Raw genomic sequence first — 14,634 nt, 5'->3', positions numbered from 1 at the left:
AGACCCCATGTTCTCGTTACACACCTTCAGAATAGCCCCCAATGGCCAGATATTGAGGGAGAAGTGACAAAGTCATGTGACATTTCTAAGGATCTTAAGTAATTCTGGGAGAGCGAACTACACAGACACTAGAAATGAGAATAATGATTTCCTTCATGTAATGAGAGAGCTCAGGCAATCGATGATTTCATACCACTTTTATTGTGGAAGAGGTCCTTTACTGCCTTTTTAAAAAAATTTTTAATGTATCACCTACTAGGCAAACGTGCTGAATTTTTACAACAATCACACTCACAGTTGACTCTCTTTATTTATTCAAAGTGCTTGGAAGTTACCAGGAACATTTAGTGAATGTTCAATCATTGTTCCTAGGGGAAATACAGGGTTTGTTCCTGTGAGACTCTGGTCACATGTTTGTTACCCCATCAGTGCACAATTTGTTTATATGCATTTCTGTTTAAAGGCACCTTATCTAATATATCTGACAATTTGTTGATGTGGACTTTATAGCCAGTAGCACAATAACTCATGCCTAAAGGAAGCTATTTTACTGCATGGATTTTCCCATAAGGCACATGGCAGCCTTCTTGTGCTTAGGTACATCAGACAGCACTTTAGCATGACACTGTGCACGATTTTAAGCAATGAAATCACCAATCAGGAATCACAAAATGAAAAAACCATTGCACTAAGCAAGACACAGAGGAGACCTGTTTATAGTGTGAGAAATAGGAAGTCAGGATATTATTCTCTTTGGGAGAACAGAGTTCAGTTGGGAACATGTGTGTTGAGGGGACTAACAGTTTTTGGTACTCTCTGTATGGGCTTGTCTTCAAATGACCACAAAGTGCCAGGAGAATTGATTCTGTAATTAGAAGTAAATCACAATGAGTTAACAAATTCATATATGTGAATTGTCAAATAATGAGAATTCTCTTCCCTAATTGTGGGAATGCATGTGTATTGTATAAACTAGACCAAAATTTGGGCCAGGCCCATGTGGTGGTGCCTCACTAGTGACTGGCGGCTCTTTATCAACCCTGGCTTTGGGTCCTTTTCTTCTAGAATCTGTCCTTCTTCTTGAACCCACCATGTGCACGATGGTCTCAGCTCTCAGAGGTACTGAGTTGGCAGTTTTCATCCGTCACCAAGAGAGGTCTCAACGTGGACCAGCTGAGCATGTTGGGAGAGAAACTTCTGGGTAGGAGCCTAGTAACTTTTTGTCTATGTAAAAAATATAAACTCATAAAAATATCTCTTTTGACTCTTGTGATCCTCTTTGTTCTCTATTTTTTTGAAGGTAGAGAGTGTTTCTAAAAACTGTTGGCATTTCAAGCTGCAGCTTATTGAGATAGCTAATTGAGAATGGGACTTCACCCTGGGGAGAAATGTAGACCTGATAACAGGGTTACATGAATTCTTTCCTGGTTGTCCCTCTTATTAACATTTCTGAGAAAGAATCTGAAGGGAAAGCTTTTTGGATTATGTACTTTCAATGAACAGAAGCATCTGAACCACTCCTTTAAAAATTCTTGAACAACTCTTATCCAGATTTGCTTTCTATGCAGCGGGGCTGCATATACCACGCCAGTGGGCTCTTCTGAACCAGATGGCCTTCAACGGTTCCCTCCCAGCTGTGTCACTGACAGCATGGGGGGCTAGTCTTCTGCTATTTAATAAGAAGTATAAAATCATCTTATTCCATTTCCTTATTTGTGGAGAGTCAAGAAATGTATCTTTTCTACCTGTCACGGCATAAGCAGTGGACTTACCCCATCTTATTCCCTGGTTAACTTTAACAACTTGGTGTTATTAGCTCTTAGCTTCTAGTAATACCTAGGCTTCCTCTTATTTCTCTTGCTTGGCTTATGATTTGCATCCACTTCCCTGAGCCCATGTCCTATTTGGAGGAGCACTGAGAGAGATCTGTAATCAATGTCTAAAAATAAGCTTGGAAAGTCAAGCCTCAAAATTAGGTTCTTCACCTAGGGTAATCTTGATCTTGGTTTGAACTTCCACAAAGAATGCCACAGGGTCTTTAGAGAGGAGACTGTGCTGAGGCAGTAACAGGAGGCAGTGGGAAATGATCCTGCATAGGGAGGGACCAAAGGGAGCTTTGCTTTAATGCCAAAGACAGTCAGCTCAGGAGGGACTATAGTGTGGAGGATTTAAGAGATTTGTCCTCTTCAGAAGAGAGGGAGAGATAAAAGGGGCTGGAGAGAAAGGAGCAGATGGTGAGGCTTTTTGATGCTTCCGCTTTCCCTAAAAACTCTCATAATCATAGTGCCCAGTAATTTGTCACCAATTCTTTCATGCCATTAAAATCAAACCAGCATGAATGAAACTGTTCATGTTTTGGATTGTTTCAGTTCTGTAGTTCTGTCCTTTCATAGCCTAGATGATAATTGCTCAATTAATGTAGCATTAATATTTCTGAGTCTAACAACCATGTACATGCACTCTTTTGGGTGTTAGTTCTTTGAGAGCAAATATAAGTCTGATCAAGTCACCAGAACTATTTTCTGTTTACTGAAAAAGCTTATTTTTTTTGTTGTTGTTGTTGTTGTTTAGGTCCTAATGCTGGCCTGGATGGTCTTATTCCGTGGACCAGGTTTTGTAAGGTGGGTATTACTGGGGCTCTATCCTCTGCACTCTCTGTGGTGGTTCTCCTTTTCCTCACTGTGGTGCTTAACTGTTTGCTTATTCTGGCATGTTTGCCTCTCACCCACAGAGCCCTGAAGGCAAGTTGTTTACTTTCCTTCAGGGCTGGAGGTTTCTGGAGGTCAGTCTCCAAGCCAGAGTCTGACGGGAAGCACCTGCCTGAGTGATAACATTCTTTCATATCCGAAATGAGTCTTCAGTTCCCTCACACCAGCCCACTGCCCAGCAGTGTTTTGGCCTTGTCCATGTGAAACGTGAGCTTGGCCTGACTGGCCTGATGAGCTTTGCAGTGTATCAAACAGAGGGACCAGCTGGAGGCAGCAGTTAGACCCCAATGGGGTCACCAGATAGTGTTGATCAGCTCACCCTACTGGGCTCCGCAAGTCTGAGGGCAGTTTTTGTTTCTTTGAGTCGCCCTGGAGGTCATCCCCTGGCTGTTTTGCTACTGTTTGGAGAGAGAAGCAGAGCCCAGCCCAGGGAAGTGGAGAGGTCCAGTTCCTAACACCGATAAGAGGGGAGGAATGGAGACATTCCCCAACAAGGGACTGCTGCTGCTGTGTGCTGAACAGTTCTACTTTGGCAGCTGGGGTATCTTTGCAAATTAAAATACAGCAGTGGGAGAGAAAATGTTGAGTCACTATTTTGAATTTCTTGAATCCTAATGTATGCATTGGTATATTTTCAGGAAAATATTAATGATAAAAATTTTTCCTTCTGGCTTTGGATTGAAAACATCCTAGAACTCATTAAAAAACACCTGCTGTCTCTCTGGAATGATGGGTAAGGACCCTGATGGATGCATTTTTGAAACGTTTTTAGTACATGCTGCCTTACTGAAGGTTCAGACAAAGCCTGAGCTGGGCTTCCTTATTGGACAGGATTTGTGTGCACCTCACAGTGATGCATACTTACGGCTGTCAAGGCTTTATGAGAGTGGAACCTCAGAAAATTAAACTTTATCCTTCCTTAGTATTTATGCAAAACTAAATTAAAAAATAAAAAGAAAGAAAGAAAACCAACTGAGTGCCATTCATGCATTCAACAAGTGTTTCTTGATCACCTGCTATATTGTCCATAGGAAAGGAGACATTTCAACTTGGTAAATTTTGTCTCACTCACTCATAGGATGAGCTGATACTTCAACAAAAGCTTTAAAATGACCAGAGATGCTAGAATCTAAAATATATTTTCTGCATCTTCCTCTTCAGCATAAAAAATGTGTAAATTCAGATATTTTCATAGCCTTTAAAGTCAAATGATGATGAAAGACCCATTAATCCAGCAAGTATTTAGTGAACATCTGTAGCATCCTGCTGGCATTATGTATTTTTTTTTTTAGTTTAGCATACATATGTGTAAGTGAAATGCTTCCTTAAGTTTCAATTAAATATATTTTTAAATAGTCTATAGATTTTTTATTATATGTTCTCTTACCATGTTGCAGTCATTTTCTTGGTTTGTCAAGTTAATATAAAGATTAAAATCATGATTGAACTACAAGTGACACCGGTGATCTCCATGTCTAGGTGTATCATGGGCTTTATCAGCAAGGAGCAAGAACGCGCTCTGCTCAAGGACCAGCAGCCGGGGACATTTCTGCTGCGGTTCAGCGAGAGCTCCCGGGAAGGGGCCATCACATTCACATGGGTGGAGCGGTCCCAGAATGGAGGTGGTAAGTGAAGGGCACTGGAGCACCCGGGCACGGTGCCACATATGGCTGACATCCTCTTTACTACTGCAGATCAGCCCAGACTTACCCAACTGAGGCCCCCAGATAGGATATTATTATACACCCCCTCCCCCAAATGAATATTGATGAATCACTGCCTAGGATGTTTTGTGAAAATGATGGCTTTTAAAAGATAAGGTCAAGTTCCTTCCTTTCAGTCAGGTTTGTTTTCTGTAGGATAGGATGTGAGTCAATATCATCTGTAGCCAGTTCCTTGGAAGAGCTCACTTTTGCCACAGTTTAAGGTTCCAGACTCACTTAGGGTAACTCCAGAGTCAAGTGCACAGGCGAGGATTGGCTTTGTGAGAAGACCTCCTTATTGGTTTTATCCACACATACCAGTAGCTGGGATTGGATGCGAGGGCTCTCAGGATAAGCTGCAGTCCTCTCTGCCTTGCCTTCAAATAGAGCAGCTGCTCATTTATCTCTGTTGGTGTATTGGATTTCTCTTTGACCAAATGAGTCCATAGATAAAAGACTCCAGAAACCTTGGCATCATGAAGCAGATCTCTGGAGGTGAAGCTGAAGAGTGCAGATGAAAAAATGATAATGGCAAACTGAGTACTTTTCACAGGCACCTATAGTTTGCCTAGAGCGCTGGAAACAAAACTGATTTGTTGTGGTGACTTCCCTGTTGTTGGTGTGTAGAGGCAAACGATGTTCTGTTCATTTTTGCTTCTGATGAAAAGTGTGAAGACTGGGATTGGACCCTGGTGTAGGCAGTAGATGTTGAAGCCTACCTGTTTTCTTTTTTCTGGGGTAGTTCATTTCCTGATGCAGCTCAGAGATGAGCTATGACCCAATTAAAGAGGAAGAAAACACTTGTCAACCAGGAAAGTGTAAGCAGGGCTGCACCAGCCACATAGATTTAGGATATAGCATAGCAGAAGTTCTAGAGAGGACTCCCAAAGCACTGCTCAGCACCTTTTGGAATATGTGCACACAGAAGTGGGATTTTGGATAAAATAGTGTTGAACCCTGATGCAAAGAAAAAAACCACCAACTCCAATTTTAAATCGAATTAAAGCAAGCTTGTATTTGCGTACACAAAGAGAGCTGATCAGCGACTGTCTCCCCTAATGTGGGCTAGAGACCAGCCCACCAGCTCTTCAAGAATGAGATTTTATAGCAAAAAAAGTTGCAAAGGGGGGCTGTCTTGAGAACTTACAGATAACAGAATTTTGACAAGCATAATACAAAGGCAGATAGTAGGTTAATGATCTACATGGCATGACATTTAAAGGTAGGGAGTAAATTCAGATCCCAACATCAGAATTTATGAGGCACTGCTGAGGTTTCAGAGAGGATTGTTATCTGGTCGGGGGAGCCAGGATTTATGAGGTGTCACTAAGGTTTTAGAGAGGGTTGTTATCTGGTCAGGGAAGGCCAGGCATTGGTGAGTTCAAGGCCCGGGCAGGAATTCCAAACAAGTTTAAAAATCGCAGTAATTTATAGTAAAACAGAAATTAACTTTTCATGACAAGATGGCTCCCAATCTTAAAATGAAATTAGGCTGGGTTCATCAGTAGGAAGAAAGTTTTGAATCAGGTCTGGGATAAGAATAGGAGTTAATTAAACTGTGGCTTATTGCATTAAAAATTAGGAAAAAAAAAGTAGAATATGAGATCTTTTCTTGTTTCAAAAGTTTTATTTTTCCTGTAGATCATCATCATTTATTTTAATAATTATGTTTTTCAATATGAAAAGAAAAACAAAATGAGCTCATCTTTTAATAACTTAATCTGTGGCTTGAGCCAAGAGACCCAATTGGTAATTAATTACTTATCTGCCTATGGGCAGCATTTTGTTGAAGATGAAGGCTTCTAAAGGAATTTAACAAACCTCTTTTAGCCACATTTATAAATCTAGGCAAATAATGACAAACACATTGTTACTGAGAGTAAAACCTGCCTTTGTTTTTTCCCTATTAAAGACAGGATTGTAATTTATTTAGAAATAAAGCAGTCCATGGTATGTGTGACAGCTCCTAGATTATAATTAGTTCTCATGAGCTCGCTCACATCTGTATAATCTACAATGTTTTGCTTCTCTCTGTGTCATTGTGGAATATTCTGTGGAATTCACTGGGACTCACTGAGCGTCTCTCCTTTTTAGAACCTTACTTCCATGCGGTTGAACCCTACACAAAGAAAGAACTTTCTGCTGTTACTTTTCCTGATATAATTCGCAATTACAAAGTCATGGCTGCTGAAAACATTCCAGAGAATCCCCTGAAGTATCTGTATCCAAATATTGACAAAGACCATGCCTTTGGAAAGTACTACTCCAGGCCAAAGGAAGGTAGGTGGGAACAATCACCACTGCCCTCCTGAGACACAGCCCAGCGCCGTCTTTCCTGGTAGGCGAGTGTTGTGTGCAGACCAGATTTAAAAACAGGATTTACCTTTGCCATCCTGCCAGCCAGGGCCAGCCTGCTGTCTTTAACCCACTACTCTCTTATGGATTAGTAAAAGCAGGCTTTCAAAACACAGTATGCACTCAGTGTGGTGGTAATGAGATGCATTATTTGGCCTAATACAGCACGCAAGACATGATTATATAATTTCATACTTTACAGGTATAGGGAAAGTCTATTTCTGGTCTGTGTATCTGTTACATTGTCACTTTTTGAACAGGAAGGGAAGTATGACCAACTGATTTGTGCCAGTCTGCTCATGTTAAATTAAGGAAACAGGTCCATGAGAAGTAACCTGTTTCATCAGCCCAATTATTTGTTAGATCCTATTGTTATTAGTTTTTATTAAGAGGGGGCTTTGTCTAGGATAACAGTCTTAGGCTTCTCAGTTACCACTGAATCATATTTGAAAAAGTTCAAGTTAGGTTTTTCTAGTTTTAGAACATGCCAGAAAAGCTAATTGCTTTTCAGAATGAGAAGTATCACTATTTATTAGGACAGTCACTTTGGAATTAAACACGTGCATGTATATCATCAGCTAAACCAGTGAGAACTTGGCACATGTGGCCATCTTGGGGGATTACAGCTTGAGGAAGAGAAAGCTCCTAGCTAGGCTGCTAATGAGATACTCACTCTTTTTCTGCTAATTGCTTCTTCATGCCCACCAGAATTTCAGATGACTCAGGCAGGGAGATCACAACCCCTTAAAAATTGCAGGACTCTGAGCTGCCAAGAAAAACAGTAGAATTTTGATCCCCCAAAATATTCTTTGGTAATTTCTCTAATGGAAAGTTACATGCTGTGTTTGCTTCTAGCACCAGAACCAATGGAACTTGACGGCCCTAAAGGAACTGGATACATCAAGACTGAGTTGATTTCTGTGTCTGAAGTGTAAGTGAGCACAGAAGACTGGCATGTTCCAAACTGCACACTAGCCCTGGCCCTGGCTGGGGCCTGGCGAGTGTATTTTGCTTTTCCTTTGTAATTGCTGTCGCCATTACAGTTGGACTTGTTGGAAAGATCCTAATTAGAGATCCTGGTGTCACTGTCTGCCAGCATTTGACTGCCTTTAAAAACCAAAAACCAAAACAAAACAGGAAAACCAAAGTTGTATGTAAGGTATTTAAGTTCTCCCCAAACGGATACTTTGAAAAAGCATAAATAAAATGAACAAAAATTGCAAAGAGTGGGAAAGCAGTTCTTTTCAACCTAGAAAAGGCCAAAGTAATCATCGAGATACATTTTCCGCTTGCTTTTATTCTGTTGTTTCATTTCATAAAAGGTAGAAAAAGGTTTGGAAAGTCATTGTCAGTTATTTGGCCTGCAGCACTGTCTTGGGCTGAATGGATGTAGCCTTCATGTAAAAACACTCTGGAGCAGCTTTATCTGCATACAAATCTCAAGGTAGGGATGAGGGACTCCCCAGACATTTCTCTGGTGCTTTTCTGTCTAGGGTAAGCCACGGGGCACTGCCGTCCCAGGGTGGCACACGGCTCGTGCTCATTCCGAGGCTTAACCAGGCAGAAGTGGCCTAGGTTCCAGTCTGGCTGTGACCCACTCACATCTAGAGTCCAGTACATACATTCCCAAGGGGCCGGGCTGGGGACAGAAACTGCTGGTGATCCATACATTTTCAGATGTGCTTTATAAACGTGTACATTTTCCTAAAATAAAAATATAAAGTGGTCATTCAGTCACAGACAAAAGATAAAGAAAATGTGTTGAGTCTGCAGTAGGGCTTTCATGAGGTGTTAACATTTCCCTTTCCTTCCTCCCCTTTCTAGTCACCCTTCTAGACTTCAGTCCACAGACAACCTGCTCCCCATGTCCCCTGAGGAGTTTGATGAGGTATCCCGGATAGTGGGCAATGTGGAATTCGACACTATGGTAAGTACTGTTGCAGGGGTGTTCCCAGACCTGGGTAAGCGGGTGCCCTCTGAGGCAGGGTGGGCACTGCAGCAGATCCAGGGACTTTCCTCAAGAAGGATTCCTCTGGCAGAGCCAAAGAAAGGGCATTTTTCAGATGAGCTGGGACAAGGAAAAGCCTGCTGTGCTTCGACAAGGTACATCATCAGCAAAATGTTTATTCTTGGCATCCTCCAAAAAATAGGTGACATTTCAAATACTTATGTTTCCCCTTCTGCCCTTTGAAGTACAAAAGTTCTGTCCTTGTAGAATTTCACATATTAAGGAACTAATATTTTTCTGATAAAATGTTTTCTTTCTGCCTACAGCCTTACCACAGTGACATTCTTAGGAAAGGGTGTTATTTTTAGGGACTAATGCTGGGTAGTTGCAGTAATTACAGATTTACACTTAGCAAGCAGCCCTGAAAGGGCTTTCTCTGCTTCCTATTTAAGAAGGAATTTGTGCTGCTAGCTCCTGAAGCTATGAAAAAAGGCCAGCCCAGAAAAAACAGCACAGGGGGTGAAAGAGTTAGTGAGTTTCATGATAGAAATAGGAACATGATTGTTTCCAAAAGAGGTGATCTTCCTCTGGGAGAATATTTTTCAATATATCAAACAGTATTGTTTGCCTTTCAGCCTGAAATCCTTCCTCTTAAAGATTTGTTTGGTTGGCTGGGTTTTTGCTGATGCTGTTTAATTTTAAGCTCTTTTTCGCATGGAGCTACTCCAGTTCATTTTTCAAAGTTGGTTTAGTGCTTTAAAAAAAAAAAGAAAAAAAAAACACCTCTCTGAGTCACTGCTGGCTTTTTCTTCATCATTTTGTACCTGGTGCCTGGCAAAAATAGGTTCTCAAAAATGAGAGAGGAAGTCAGGGAGGGAGAGGGAAAAGAGGGGGTGAGGCGTCTCTTACAAACCATCATGAATTCAGGGAGTGTGTTCACGTGACCTCAGTAATACCTGATCAGCGTCACGTTTCTTAAGGGTAAGAAGGCCTTTTCCTCCACTTTAGGAGGGCTAAAATCTGTAGAGACTGTACTTTCTTACACTTTCCTGATTGTTGAGGATAAAAAAGCCATTTAGAAAAATGCTTAGCTAGTATGATAGCAAAATAGTTTGGTCTGTGCAAAATGAGCCTTTTCTCTGTGTAAGGTAGCATCCCAACACTCCTCTAAAAAGTGCTCTATAAGCCTGACACAACAACGCAGTACTCTTAAAGTCCAATTTAGAAAATATAAGCTATATAGATAGAGCCAAAAAGCAGGGTAATCCCCTTTTACACCTCTTTTGTTCCTGAGCAAGGTCCCTCAGCCGCATCACTATTGATGGGTGGCACTTACTAGCACCTCCCCCCTCCCAAGCACTTCCCCATAAAAAGCCTCTAAGTTGGGTGTTATTGTTGTTCTCATCTTGGCAGACATAGAGCAGGGCCCTGTCCCCAGTTACAGAGCTTGACTAAGATCCAGTAGTTAGTCAACAGTAGAACCAACATTGAATCTACCTGGTGTCTCCAGAATGCATGCTCTTGTCCACCATCCTAGAACACCTGCCACAAACAGCCAGACTTGGCTTCATTCAAAATGTGCATCCCATAGAGGCTGTTTGCACAAACTGAGCATTTTATTCTGCTTATTAAGACAAAGGCAGTGTGGCCTCTGGGTGAGAGGCCTGTGATTGGGATTTGGCAGGCAGAGTTCCAACTCTATCATCACCATTATCCCTGTGACCTTGTGAAAAGAAGATGGATTAATTCCGTCCATCTGTGTAAGCAGTAGGACTGCCTCCTGTATGCTCTCAGAATGATACTGTGAGAGCAGTTTAAATACTGCAAATAAATGTCAGGAAATGGTTTGTGGCCTTTGGACATTCCTATAGCCATTCCATCCCAAATGATATCATTCATTTCATTTGTAGAATAAAGTCAATCTCTCTGTCTTTACCCCTCTCCCCACACATCACACACATGCACACACACCATTAAAGACTCCAGGCAGGTCAGTAGATGTACAGAGCTAAAAGAGGCTATAAGGGAGACACAGCACTGGTTAGGCAAATTCAAATGCAAATTCAAAATAAAAACTGGATGAGTTTTTAAACTGGATTGGCTCCACTGTGGTCTGCTCTGTCCTCAGTCTTGGCCATGACTTCCATTCGGCATCCATGGCTCTGAGATGGAAGCAGCTCTCTCAGAGCTGGCTGATTTCCACCCAGTCTGGAGGTTGCAGCTCTGGACTAGGGTGACACTAGGGACTGATGCCCAGTGCAGCCTCTGGGCAAGAGGACCACAAGCTCCTGAGGAAATTATCCAAGATAGCAAAATTACTAGTGTTTTTTGCCACATGAGTTGGGTGTTTGTTTAGCCTGGATTTTCTGTATGATAAGTTTTTCCCTCTGGGCTGTAGTACAACCTACTTTCCTAGAGGCCTTTGACCAAAGCTCATAACAACAACAAGAAGAAAAAATTATGATAATTTATTATCTACTATTTTCCTTCTACTGTATAGAAAGTTTACATATGCTAATTTAACCCTTTCCATAAACCTGTCTGCTAGGTACTATTAGCCAACTTTGACTGAGGACCTTAACATTTAGAGGTTAAGTAATGTGTCCAATCACACAGTGACAAGATTGGAATCTGGGCTTCCTTTTTTCTCTCTCTCTCCCTGACACCCCTAAAGTCTGCCATCTTAACTACAACTTTGTGCTGTTGACCAGGCTGCAGCATAGGGGCAGAACCTTCAGTGTGCTTTTCAATCCAAAATGATTTTCCTAAGACCCCACCAAGTACCATGCACTATTGAGCACTTGAGATTTAGAAAAGCTCTCAAGAGGCTTTACTGTCTAGTGCTCAGTCTTGGTACTACAGGCATTTGGGAATGGAGAATTATGTCCTCTGCATTGTATCTCTGGCCTCTCCCCACTAGATAGATGCCATACACCACCACATCCAGTCATGGCAGTCAGAAACGTCTTTAGACATTGCAGGGGACCAAATAGTCTCTCAGAACATCTGATATAAGGCGAAAGACCAGTATAGAAGTCAGGGAGTCAGCGGTAGGACAGTCACCATTCCCTGAGGAGCAATTTCCTGACTCCAAGTTGCCATGTTCAAGGCAACTGGGCAGAAGGCACCGGTAGGGAAGGTGTAGGGGATCTTAATAATTCTACTTCTCTGGCCTGTATTTGAAACATTCATTTATTTTACCTATGAGTGACCTTTAAGGGAAATTCATCATTTCCCTCACATCCCTCTCTCCCTCTGGCATATAACTCAGCATTTCCTCACCCTTGTTTTGCATGAGTGGATTTGCCACATTGCTCTGTCCCCAGACTTGCATAACAGCAGAAAGCTTTATGCAGTCTGGATAGATTCACAAAATTAAGCCAGCAGGCTGTAGAGTAATAATCCATCAGCTTAAGTGATATAAAAGGTCTTGATTAGTCCAGAAAATGGGTAGGTCATGTTGAAGGTCCTCAAATTCATTGGTGGTTATTGCTGTTAGAAGTGTCTTCCTTCCACTACATTCTACAGTGATGTTAAATATCTGAACTTGCTTGTCACCAGATCAATGTGATAAACTTAACCATCTTTTATCTCTTACAGATGAATGCAGTATAGAGCATGAATTTTTCTCATCTTCTCTGGCGACATTTTTCTCTTCCCATCTGTGACTCCTTCCTGCTGCTCTGTTCCTTCACATCCTATGTTTCTAGGGAAATGAAAGAGAGGACAACAAATTTGCTGCAGCCTATTGATAGCAAGTGGATGTTTCTCTTATTCAGAAACATGTTACTCTGAAGGGCTTCATGCATTTTATTGAAGGTGAAATTGAAAGGCACTCTCCACAGAGTGGATTTTGCAAATGAAAAACATCCATATGCACCCAAAGCATCAGGACTAGAATGAGAGACCTTTGGGAAAGGTGAGAAGTTCGGCAACAATTTAGCAAATGCTGTGCATGAAATCAGTGCCCAGCTGTTACAGGTTGTTGGATAGATATTGGTTACTTGGGAACTCTTGATGTAGAAAAAGAAAATTTCCATTCTGCTTTAAATATGGCTGAAAGTCTATTGTTTTGCCAATGAAATAGTTCAAAGCCAAGTTTATGTAAAATTATATATCAATACTTTATCAAAAGTAGCCTTCTTGCATCTGGGTAGGAGAAAAAGAAGTTGCGCTCTTCATTTTAATTATATCTTCCACACTGGCCATTTAAAACTGGAGAAAAATTCTTTTTTTCTAGAAGAGAATTAGCTTTTGTGTTGGTTATGGCTGAATAATATTGGCTGTTATCAATAGAAGGAAGTACATTTTCTAAATTCATAAATAGAGTTTTCTGTTTAATATTTAATATCCAGAGCTTAGTGTGTTTCACCTTCATCTTGGTCACTGGTGAATGAAATTGTCTTTGCCCTTCCATGAAGGGAGCCAAGCTCTTAACAACAGCCCTCTTAAGGCAGATCTCTTTATTTTTTAAAACATTGAAATTAATTGCAGATGGAGATAAACCCAGGAATTTAATTCATGTTTCTTAAATGGGTTCATTTGTTTTTACTGTTATTAGCTGGTATTTAGTCTATTAGCCATAAAATTGAGAAAGGAGTAGAAAACGTAGTTACTGACAACTATTATCATTAACCATAGATAACATGAAAATCAAATTATTTCAGAACTCATATCCTATGTAACTGCATGGAGAACTGCATATTTTTCACTGATAAATGTGATTTTCTGACAATTATGTTTGCAAATGGTTCCATTATCTGTCTTGCGGTTTTTCCACATAGTTTTTTGAATGGATGATGTTTTCTGGAATGTACTATTTTTTTGTTTTGTTTTGTTTATATGGTCTTCTTTCATTAGTGTGGACACAGAGCAGTGATAAGGGATGAGTCCACAGGGTTCTTCTGAATAACTTTCACAGACTGCTTGTCTGCGTGGCCGCTCTCCTCTCTCCATTTCCACCACCACAACTATGTGATTACAGAAATGCTGTGTTATTCTTTGGTGGAGATAAAATTTTCTTGACATCTACTTTATAATTAAAGCTAAAGTATATATATTACATTAAATATAATATGCACACAGTATTTTTTTATTTTTCTTATTACTACACAAATTGAGGCCTCTTCTCAGTTTTTACATAGGATAGTATGAACCTGGCTGGGTTTTGGTTGAATCTTCAAACTGAAAAAATCAAGAAACATGACCACATTTTTGTGAATATTGTCCCTAATTCCTAGGATTTAACTACTTGTTAAACTTTTGTCCTTTAAGAATGATTGGCATAGTTTCATTTTACTGTACCAGCCAATCTTTAGTATAAGGTTTTAATAATGCTGGCATTATGAACTGGTTTAATATTTACCTCATTTACGTATCAGTCCTTATTTTACAATAAGATTAATAACACTACTTTCTTAAATATTCTCCTTACTCACCATGCTTGTAACCAGAATTTAAATGGCAGATTAAGATAGGTCAGTGGAAGAGATCAATTTGTAGTCTCATTTAATTGACCACTAAAATATTGCTGAGTAAATCATGGATTAAGCTATGTTTGTGTTTTAAGTATATCTTGGATAGTGTTTATATGACACTTGTAAATTTGGTAGGTGTTTTCTAAGCATAGAGCATATATGTACCACTTAGGATAAATTTATTATTTTCAAGAAAAGAGAATTATTTTCAGAGATGGCACTAAATGAGCAAGATGTTTTTACTGCCTACAAACTAAAGTGGAATATGAAGGCAGGTCTTAATGAACAAAATAGTCCTCTGTCACATCTGACTGCTCCAGGGAAAAAGCTAGAAAGTGTTTTGGAAATTCTTGTACCTAGTCTTTGAACTCAGATATTGTTCCCCAAGTAAGGGGTATTTATTCAAGTGGCATCTTTTGGTTGGCTAAGATTCATTAATTTAT

General features: G+C 40.4%; 1 protein-coding gene across 1 annotated transcript in view; it reads left to right on the top strand.

The window, feature by feature from the left end:
• The window catches only part of Stat1 (signal transducer and activator of transcription 1), a 37,459-nt gene extending 24,010 nt beyond the window's left edge, over positions 1-13,449 (top strand). Inside the window, exons 18-25 of the mRNA XM_046447267.2 lie at positions 1,066-1,201; positions 2,572-2,621; positions 3,347-3,441; positions 4,188-4,333; positions 6,506-6,691; positions 7,622-7,697; positions 8,591-8,693; positions 12,315-13,449. Coding sequence (XP_046303223.1) covers positions 1,066-1,201; positions 2,572-2,621; positions 3,347-3,441; positions 4,188-4,333; positions 6,506-6,691; positions 7,622-7,697; positions 8,591-8,693; positions 12,315-12,329 — 807 coding nt within the window. The 3' untranslated portion in view covers positions 12,330-13,449. The remainder of the gene's footprint in view (positions 1-1,065; positions 1,202-2,571; positions 2,622-3,346; positions 3,442-4,187; positions 4,334-6,505; positions 6,692-7,621; positions 7,698-8,590; positions 8,694-12,314) is intronic.
• Positions 13,450-14,634: the final 1,185 nt, after the last annotated feature.

This window comes from Marmota monax, unplaced genomic scaffold (genome assembly GCF_021218885.2).
Source record: "Marmota monax isolate L192 unplaced genomic scaffold, Marmota_monax_Labrador192_F-V1.1 WCK01_AAM20220418_F8-fsc00007, whole genome shotgun sequence".
Taxonomy (NCBI): Eukaryota; Metazoa; Chordata; class Mammalia; order Rodentia; family Sciuridae; genus Marmota; species Marmota monax.
This window is presented reverse-complemented; position numbering and strand designations above follow the sequence as displayed.